Consider the following 10,865-nt stretch of genomic DNA (forward strand, 5'->3'; position numbering starts at 1 on the left):
CATTATTGTCAGTTGGGGCAGGGCAGGTGTTGTAACTAATTTTGCAACAATGAAAGCACTTAGCAAGTTCAAAAGATCACTAATCAGGAAGCACTAAGGAAGCAGGTGCCAGCTAAAAAAATATTCTGTGACACATTAATCAGCCCCAAATTAATTCAGGTCACTTGAGGCAGGGAAGGTGTGCTTGCGTTGCCACAATAATGTACACTGACTGGACAACCAGAGGGTGCTGTGATGAAACAGAGGGTGGCATGAGTAGTCAGAGAGTGGCAGTGGTGACAGAGAGTGGCAGTGATGAAGAAGAGTGTCCCAAACAGGCTGGACACGTAGAAACAACAAGTTCGCGAAACTTGCGACCCGACAGGTAAGTTCGCAATTTGCGACATTGTACAAAACCCTCGCGAACTGGCAGAAACGCGCACAAACACACAAAAAAAAATCCGCAAATTCACGAGAATTCGCGGATTTTGCGGATTGCGAGTTCGCAAATCCGCAAAATTCGTGAACGCGAGATTCGCAAAATTCGCCCATGCTTAGTGTGAACATGTCTAACGAGCGCCCTCAATTGGATGTTGCACGCACTAATGACTTCTTGGTTAAAGAGAGTATGAGTGATAGCCCCGTCATGCTTTTCATCAAGTCCCCTGTGAGGTGGATGGTTGGAAGCTGATCTGTAAGACAGGAAGCTCTTGCCCGTCTGAACACTCTAATGTTTATTATAGTGTGGAGCAGTTCTGGATTGGTGGTTCATTCAATACAGGAGGTTAGTTGAACAAGCATTGGTAAAGCCAATACACTGCGCCTACGCAAGAGCTATTGGCTTTGCCAATGTGTTTTAGCCATGTTGTACACCAGTGTGGCTGCTGTGCAGCATGGCTAAAAGTTAGTGGCATAGAGGGGAGTGCCATAGAGTGGAGTGGTGAAGAGTGGAGTGTCATTGACTGGAATACCATGGACTGGAGTGTCATGGAGTAGGAGTGGAGGGGCGTAGAGTAGGGGGGCATAGAGTGGAATAAAGTGCCATAAAGTGGAGTGTCGTTGAGTGGAGTAGAGTCGTACATTGGAGTGGCATATAGTAGAATAGAGTAGAGTAGTAGAGTGGAGTGGAGTGAAGTGAAGTGTTGTATACTGGAGTGGCATCGAGTGGAGTGGTTCAGAGTGAAGTGGCTCAGCGTAGAGTGGAGTAAAGTGTCATAGAATGGAGTGGTGTAGCATGAAATGGGGCAGAGTGGAGTAAAGTGGCATGGGGTGCATAGTGTGGAGTAGAATGTCATAGAGTACCGTAGAGTGGAATGTTGTAGAGTGGCCTACAGTGAAGTGGCATACAGAGGCATAGAGTGGAGTGTGATGGAGTGGAGTGCTGTCAGTGCCTTGTGTAATCAGGAGAATGTGTGATTTGGAAATCAGTAAGGGCGCGCTCATTTAACATGAAACCATAATGTTTCTTCACTCATTTAACTTGGCTTGATTATGTTTTCCCAAAGAAACAGTCATGTAGCTGTTGAGATCATCTTATTTTATTTCTTTCAAATAAATTTCTTTGTCAAATATTTGTAGAAGTTCATTCCAATCGTAAACAATTAATTGCATTACTTCATGCCCAATGCATTTCGGGTTAGTCGGGGTAACCCTTCGTCAGGGGCCTAAAAAAGGAAAGCATACAGGACCTTAGCAATCAGCAAATGAACCATAAACGTATATAAGCACACGTTAACGCATTAACTCAATACATTAAATTGCATGACTTATATCTTAGATGATCTCAACAGCTACATGACTGTTTCTTTGGGAAAACATAATCAAGCCAAGTTAAATGAGTGAAGAAACATTATGGTTTCATGTTAAATGAGCGCGCCCTTCGTGATTTCCAAATCACACATTCTCTTGATTACACAAGGCACTGACAGGCACAGTGTGACAAGGATCGCGCCTTACAAATTTTCGTTAACTTTGATCGATAATAAAGGAGTGCACGGAGACAACAGCAACCCGGAGTGGAGTGTTGTGCCATAGAGTGGAGTGGCTTGGAGTGGCATAGAGTGGAGTGGTCTAAAGTGGGAGAGCGGAGTAGAGTGTTGTAGAGTAGAGTGGTGTTTAGTGGAGTGGTGTAGAGTGGAGTGGCATAGTGTGAAGTATGCATGGTGTGGTAGCGCACTGCCATTACAGACAACACATTTTCAGTTGAAATGACCATCAAGTTGGCACATACAGTTTTACTGATAAAACTATACAGCGCACAAACAATTATGTGTGGAAATGGCATGTACTGATTGGTTTTGATCCTATTAAAATGTTTGTTTCCACCACATTTCTGAATTAAAATAAAATGTGCTTCATTTGTCTTTTCCTTATTCTGATATGTTCTGAAATATTTGCACAGTTTATTTACAGACACTTACATTTTGATGTGTCCTTCAAAAAAAACTTATCTTTCCCAGTACCCACAAGGTTGTCACTTAAATCCTCTCACTTTTAAGTCAGAGAAAGAAAAGTAAACACCAAGTTCCTTTGGAAGACAGAGCCTAACATTTGACCTCTGTCTTTGAACGCACAGCAAATGTGACAAGAGAAGAGCAAAATTTGTGACAAGATAAGAACAAAATTTAAAGACCTGTTTACAGAAAGCGAGGACTTGTGGAAGGGAGCGATGGTGAATAAGCATTGTTCCTCATGAGGGATGAAGACATGCTGGACAGCCTAAAACAAATAAAGCCAGCAAATAGAAAGCCAGAAAATGTGAGTTACAAAGCCAATGGTAAGGATTAACTGAATGAATTCCCAGGGAAGCTTTCAGAATGCCCACAATAAGTCTTTAGACTTCGACCTAAAATTGGAGCATTGCAGAAGCGTGGCTAATGCTCCACAGCACACAGTTCCTAGTGCTCCATAGCACACAGTTTCTGTATTTGCATGTTTTGTGAGAAGTGTAACTGCTATGCTGCCCAGCTCTCCATGCACATGTATTTGTATATGCATAGGGTTTTTCTGCCTGCGGCTGATGTAAGTAGGCTGAAGAACCTCCATACATGTAGATAAGGACAGAAGCATATGAAATTATCTTGTTTAACGTTCACGCAAGGCATATCGGTGTGATTAAGGGATCTGCTTCCACAGTCTTGCTAAGCTCCTCCATGCACTTTAGCTCGAACTTTGCAATTTCCATCAATACAATGATCTACGTACCTACAAGTGCCCTTTTGAATAGGTCATATGCAATTTCCATTCTCATATTGCATGCAAAAGCTGGTGAAGGTCGAAGCAGCCTCGATGTGGGGCTTCACAGACAAATGTGTCACTCATGCCTGAAATCTGACCCGGTCGGCATCATTTTTCAAATAAATATATTTCTGTAGATAAATGAACTCGTAGAGATAGATATGTATGAATATGTTAAGAGGCAAGGGAACGATAGCCCCTTATTTAGATAAATCGTAATAACTTAATTGGCAAAAAGAAAGCTGAAAGCAAAATATTGCCCAGCTGCAGAATACGAACGTGTAAGTTTAAACCAAACTTTACCCAGAAAAGAGAATATTCGAGAAACTAGGTCTCATACATATGATTTATGCTATTTTCGCATCTTTCAGTAAAAGGTTTGATGCCCCTGTCTGGCCCTCCCATTTTCCAGTGTAAACTTGGCATCAACATTAAAATAGAACAAATATTATATCATAGATGAGAAGTCCTGCTGTTCTCCTACAACTAACAAGCATAGGCAAAGACAATAGTTCTATCTTTCTATGGCATGCAGATTGGGTGTGTACATCCAAAGCAAACATCAAACCTTTGTCAATGTTTGTTTGCCCAGTAGCAGTGGGGACACGTTTGCCCAGCAGCACTGGGGACTGAGCGTAGATAAAGGTGTAAGAAAATGGATACTCCAGGAAACAAGAGTGTTGCTTTCTTTTCAAGAGTATCCATATTTCAGTTGATTCAGCTCCCCACAACTACAGGGCTACTAGTTAAATGATTCCAGATGTAATATAGTCCCACATGTATTCTATTGAAGATAAAAGGACTCAACCACACAGCCAATAGAAAAAGGTTGAGCCTAAAATACTTCTGTAGGCTGATTCAAGATGTGATTGACAATGTTTTAAGCCAATGGCTGAAGGTTCCAGAGCAAAAGAAGTTAAGTACTGGAGGAGGCCGACCCAAAGCACTTGAAGTAAAAATAGAATACAATATGCACCACACATTTCAAACCGAAAACAGGACTTTTGGATTGTCAAACAAGGGCATATTACAAGTGAAAATATTGTTTAATTTCTTGTGAGAATAGGTATTTTGAGTGTCTGGCTATACATTATTGGATTGAATTAGACTTCTTATAGTGAAGTCTGTTAACTATAGATACTGTCCCTCGTGCATTTTTTAGGTTGCAGTCAGTGAACTCCCATGAAATATGTATAACAGAAAAGTCCTGGTCAACCACTCCCAAGTATCATTACTTGCCTTATGATAACAACACGCTTTTCATAAAGAGATCCCACCCATAATGTTGCCCCCGGTGCTGCTGTTACTCAGCATTGCTGATTTTATCAGCTTTTGAAGGAAGAAAGGTTGGGCCAGCCATTCCAGGTATATGACTGCACAGCTTCACTTTGATCTCACCACTATATGCAATAGCCTATAGAGCTGAGTTATCAGAGTTGTTTATGTTGCTTTCTTTTTAGACTTAATGCATTGCGTCTTAGATCAAATTAATTTTCAACGATGCTGCATTCATTTGAAACATGCGTTCTCTATATGCTGCAGTAGAGAGATTGTTTATTTACTCCTAATTTCAGTAATTTAACATTGTATTTATATAATCCTTAATATTAAAGGGTTTGCGGTTTGTAAGTGTTGTAAATAACAAGTATTACTGAATATATTTTATTTGTATTTATTTATAGTTTCTGTAACCTGGAGAAATGAGTGCCATTTCAGGAAGAAGTACAATGTAAAACAATAGCCATCTTTGATCAACTTATAAGGCTTGCCATGGCTGCCAGCCACATCATGGGAAAATTTGAACCTCCACAGACCTCTCATAGATATGAGCTGCCAATCTCACAGCAATGTTGATTTGAGAATTAGCTTTTACCTGCTATGTATTAACACTGATTTGTTTTTCTATGGCAGCAAGTAAAAACGGTGAGATTTCAGAACTTCAGCCCTCCGCAATCCAAGCGCCAGAGCTCACTTTCTTCGCCTATCAACGAAAGCAGCAGATCTGAACCGGCAACAGCAGAGTCACCTAAGCAAGAGGTCTCGCCGGGTCCTGAAATGACCACCATTTATCACCAACGAGCTAACTCAGCACCTGTGCACCAGATGGAGAGCAAGCGATCACACTCTACGAGGACCTTGTCCTTGGACCTATCGGACCCTCCTGCTCAATTCAACTTTTCCAGCAAGATAGGCTTCAGCGAAAACTGATGGTAGTGCATCCAACCTACTGATATGTCCCTTTGAAGTTTCAAAAAAGGCAAAGGCAATAGTTTTGTATAGTTGTAATGTTTTTTGCATTGCACTGACGAGAGTGGGCAATGCACGATGAAGGGGAACAACATATATTGGGCTGTAAGGAGGAGTGGAGCAAAACGCGCCATGGGGAGTGGGTGGCAAGCAGGAATCCACCCTCTGAGGACAAATATGCACTGTGGAGAGAGGCAAATAGATGGGGGAGTAATATGTGCTCTGAGTGAGTCTATGAAGGGCAAGATGAAATACAATCAAGACCAGCAATCTAAGAATTGTGTCAGGTGGCAAAAGTAAGAACAGGTCGTGAGGAAGCCAGATTTGTCAAACCATCAACGACGCCCCCCAGGGTGCTTGAGAGGGAGAAATTAATGGGTTGTTGCGCTGTGAAGACCATCGATCTTAGAATATGGCCTGGAAGATTAGATGTCACATAGGAAGAATAGGACAGCAGGCTACCAAGTTTACCTACACAAGATGTAGCCGGAGGGGTGGACAGAAGAGACGTGGAGCAGTTAGACAGGTTGCGAAGGCCACCCATCCTAGAACATGACCTGGGGGTGTGAGGTCATTATCCACAGGTGGATTGCAACAGTATTTAAAAGGTCTTTTTCTCTCTATTTTCATAAACCTAGGAAACAAATGGGTCCTCTTCACACCTGGGGCAGACTCATGTGCCTCACTGCACATGAGTCTCCCCCAGTGAACTCCGAGGTAACATCCTTAGCTGTTTTTACCATCATAGACACCATCACACTTCAGAATCTATGACCAGAAATCCATACATCCATCGCATTAGTATGTATGGCCATGTTTCATAAACAAGATACAAGCAGCTCACCTGCACCTCCTGAGCTTTCCACTATGGCATCACATAGTCCCTGAGTCTTTCAACCTCCATGTCCCTGCTTTTTTCAATGACCTCACCCTGTCAGTCTCATGTCTGCCATCTCAATGCCTGTAAAACCATCCCTCACTTGCATCACTTTCACTCACATATTTCTTCCATCCAGCTGACCAGGAAAATGTGTGTAGCACTCATCTTGCCATCTCTACATACAACTCTTTTCCTTTTAGGTGCATTTTGTTTTTCCCGATCCATATGACCTTCTTCTGAATACCAGTGTCTCCTCCATTCCTGCCACAATTCCTTTTGGAGCCAACCACTTCAATATTCCTTGACATAAACAGGCACAAAAGCATTCCTGAATTCTACCTGGGACAGGATGACTCTTAAGAATGTGAATCATGATGCTCCTCCTTTTATTGTATTATTATTACTTTATATTCCTTCCACTTTTGCTGAACTCATCCTCGATGGCACTTCCCCCAGAAATAGTTTTTGTAGAATATCACCCCTATAACCTTTTTCCAGTGGTCGCTAGTGCCATCTTTCCGAGAGTAATCTCCAATATGAGTCCCGCTGCCTCAAACCTTCTGCCCTATGCCCTCTAGTCCCTTTTCAGATGTGTTGCCTCCTCTCATCCCACTGAGAATTCATTCTGATCATGCCTCCTTGCAGTGACTTCGCAGGGATCACGGTATGGAATCCTCAGTACCACCTCATCCTACTTCCCTCTAGTTGTTTGCTGGGACCAAGCTTTCCTGGTTCTTTGCGTTATGAGCCAGTTCATGGAGTCTCAAGCACTGTGAAAAAGACTGAGCGCCAGCCATACAATTCTCTAGCCCAGGTTGTAGCATTATGTTCTAATTCAAAGATATTACCAGCGTTTAGTCTCAATACCCAGTGGTCATTTGTGTGTATCCTGATTTTTGTGTTCACGACGGCCTCATTGTCAATGAGCGTGAGAATGAGGCAGTGGTGCATCACACCTTTGCCCCACAGTCTTAGAGCTAAAGCCGCTGTGACGAAACCCTTACAATCATAATAATATGCTACTAGTCGGCTTATGACATGCCACTCTTCCACACTTTATCACCCAGACCAAGCTGAACCTCTTGCTTCCGCAAACATGAAGATCTTGTTAGCCACATGGAGAATATATTATATCCATCATGCGATGTTTCCCAGGCGTCCAATCCCTTACTGATTCTCTTCACCAACCATATAGTCTGTCGTGTTTTCCTGAACCCCGACTATTGGCATTTAGCAGGAGAAGGCTGTGCGCAGCACCTCTGCTGGGCATGCAAATTCAGGTGACTAGGACTTGTTATATATTCCTAATTTAGAGATGTCCTTCGCTTTCACCTCATTCACTAGTCCCTTCAGTGTTGTTAGTTTTTCTAATGATAGTCTAGATTCCATGGACCTCGAATCTAGTTTGCTTCCAATGAACGGTAATGTTGCTGATTAGTCTGTTTTCTCATGCCAATGGCTGCTTCCCAGATTCATCCGCCAATGCCTTAGGCTTCCTTAACAAACAGTCGCATTCTCCTCTCCTGAGCCATCTGCCCGCAGATAGGAAGTCATCCAGGTAGTGCAGCACATGCTCACATCCCAAAAATCATTTCACCACACATCCTAAAAATGTGCCAAATGTCTTGAACATGCAAGTGCCCCTTTACCTTATCCGCAAACACTGGGTGCTCGAACTGTATCTCCAGGAGCTAAAAGCCATCTAGGGGCACCAGCAAACATGTGTATTGCAGTTTCATTGGACACTTGGCCAGTTCAGTTCCCTGTTCACATTTCCTATCTAGCTGCCACATACTAATTCTGATGAAGGTTGGGCTACATATGAAAACATCAATCTGCCTTGCATACAACAATGGGCAACATGGAGCACTCCTAGCAAAGGACAGCTATGTCATGGAACCAGCTACCTCTATGGGGTGGGGGGGGAGCTGTATTTAACACACACCGTTCCAATAAGTTGTGCCTACTGGTGCTAAAGAACCTCTTTTTGGTACCAGAGCCTACATATTGATACAGTGCAGGTACAGTACTGGTCTGCTCAAAGTGGCGAGTCTAGTTGTTTGCCATGTAGGAGAAACACTTTGTTAGTGAGATGCCATGCTACGCTGTGATTTCACAAGTTATCCAGCTCTCAATTTAGTTTAATATAAGTTGCAAACCAGAACTATGAGTACCTGCCGGTCAACTCACATGGCTGCTCAGCCGAGTCGCCATTTTCTTCACTCATGTATAAAATAGCCCAAGTGAGTTCTCCAAGTAGGGAGAGTCAAGTGTCTGTCTTCACTTGAATGATCGACTAGGGAGACTGGCTTTAAAGCACTCGTCCTCATGATTACACTCCACCCCAAGAAAATGTAGGGATTAACATATTCATTTATTCTTTATCTTAAGCTGTTTTATATGGCACTCATGGCATACTGTTTAGGGCAAAGGGATTCTTAGTACTAATGACATACAAATGTATTTATTTATTCAATTATTTATTTTATTGGTTCCTTATGGCGCAGATTACACACTTTAGGGCTTTAATGTACTGAATATTAATCATATACAAGTGACCTAAACATACAGTTGGCGAGCACTATGTGTATAAAACTATTTACAATAAAAAACACATCAAAAGTCTAAATGGTTCTCAGAGTTGTAGCATTAAAACCATCGATACTGGGTATTTCAAAATATTTTTGGATGTACGTAAAGGGTAATTTTGTTTTTAAGCCACTTGTATTACGCCACTTATGTGCATGAGAGGATGAGGGTGTTCCAAAATTAGAGGGCGGTGGCATTGAGGCATGCGTTGAGAGGGAGTACTGAAAAGAACTGGAGAATTGAGTGTGGTGGCAGTGAACCACCAATAAATAGTGACGTTCTTCTCATATGATGGAGACTGCAAAGAACTTACAAGATGTCCAAGAGGTGTTCGACTTACGTGGTGACAGTAAAAAAAGGGCAGGGTAATCTAGATGAATATTGGTAGTTAAGCCATAAACACACTGTGGGTATTATATATAAAAGTAGGATATACGAGGAAACCAAATTTAGTCTGGTCTAGTGAGAGCTAAAATCTATAAAAATCATCATGAGCTACCGAAGGCTAAACAACTCAAGCATTGTTACCAAACACCCCCACACCCGGGGTCATTGGCTTTAAGCCTAATGTCCCTAGGGCCAGATACTATGGTCTGAACAAAATACTTTACATAGTAGCACTACGACAGGGCTGACATATATGTCAGTGAGAACATGGTCCATGCGGATGTATGAACATGTGCGCGTATGAATGGGATTTATGTGTGTGTGTAACTGAGAGCCTGTGCTGTATGTACTTGTGGTTCAGGACATACCTTTCACCGTATGTGGCACCATTACATGTATACCACAAAAAAGTACAACCATTTACTTAAATGTGAGAAATGTTCTTTGCAGAAAAATGTTCTGCAAAAAATGTTCAGAATATGTGAAATTTTTCTGTACTTTAAATCCCTCCCTTTCAAAAAAAATTCTGCAGTTTTCAGTCATAAATATGGCACCATCTCTACTAACCAGTGGGAGCAAAATGCCTGCTGTGTGTAAATGCATCACTTTGAAATAAAAGTAAATTAAACTGAACAGTTAACTTTATGTTTATGTGGATTCCATAAAACTCGTCATTTAAATGTTCTCCTATTTGAAAGTGTTGCATTTACAAACAGCAGACATCTTGCTCGCAGTGGCCTGTAGACGTTGGGCCAGATGTAGGTAAAATAGATTTACCGATTTTTAATTACCGAATTTTACCGATTCGGTAATTAAAAATCAGTAAATCTAAGGGGTGGATATGTAGGTATTCCAGATGTGCTGGAATACCGATTCGGAAGAATTCGGTATTTACCAATTCGGTAATGCCCATTTATTCCTATGGGCTTTGAAGCCCATAGGAATGAATGGGCATTACCGATTCGGTATTTACCGAATCGGTAAATACCGATTTTCACAAGGGTGCAGGGGGTGTCACTTTGACACCCTCTGGCACCCCCAAAACAGGCTCGGGTGCCATGTGGCAAGCATACATGCCCTAAGGGCAGGTCTGCCTGTCACATGGCATAGGTGTGCATGCACACATGTGCATGCACACCGGAATCGGTATTTTACCATCAAATTGGATTGGATGGTAAAATACCGATTCGGTAAGGCCTCTGGGACTCTGAAGAGTCCCACCTACATCTGGATGCCTCAGAATCGGTAAAATTACTGAATTTTTATTTTACCGAATCGGTAAAATTGCCGATTCAGTAATTTTACTGATTCGGTAAAATAATGCCCCCTACATACCTTTTAACCCATTTACCGATCGGTAACAGCCAAAATCGGCAGTTACCGCTCGGTAAATGGCCTCAAACCGCCACCTACATCTGGCCCTTAGTGCACTATTTATAACTAAGAAATACACACATTTGTTTATAGGGAGCAATTTAAAGTGACGAAACATGCTTCATAAAACATTAAGGTGTAATTGGCTTAATTGAAAGTGGAAAACAAAATT

General features: G+C 42.0%; 1 protein-coding gene across 6 annotated transcripts in view; it reads left to right on the forward strand.

The window, feature by feature from the left end:
• The window catches only part of SH3RF2 (SH3 domain containing ring finger 2), a 252,903-nt gene that overhangs the window by 237,819 nt on the left and 4,219 nt on the right, over positions 1 to 10,865 (forward strand). For 4 of the 6 annotated variants that reach the window (XM_086931653.1, XM_086931656.1, XM_086931654.1 and 1 more), the window contains exon 10: positions 5,128 to 8,972. In XM_086931653.1, coding sequence (XP_086787779.1) covers positions 5,128 to 5,424 — 297 coding nt within the window. In that variant the 3' untranslated portion in view covers positions 5,425 to 8,972. Of the gene's footprint in view, positions 1 to 5,127; positions 8,973 to 10,865 lie in introns of those variants that run through there. The other 2 variants (XM_086931655.1, XM_086931658.1) reach the window with 1 other exon arrangement.

This window comes from Lissotriton vulgaris, chromosome 7 (genome assembly GCF_964263255.1).
Source record: "Lissotriton vulgaris chromosome 7, aLisVul1.2, whole genome shotgun sequence".
NCBI classification, from domain to species: domain Eukaryota; kingdom Metazoa; phylum Chordata; class Amphibia; order Caudata; family Salamandridae; genus Lissotriton; species Lissotriton vulgaris.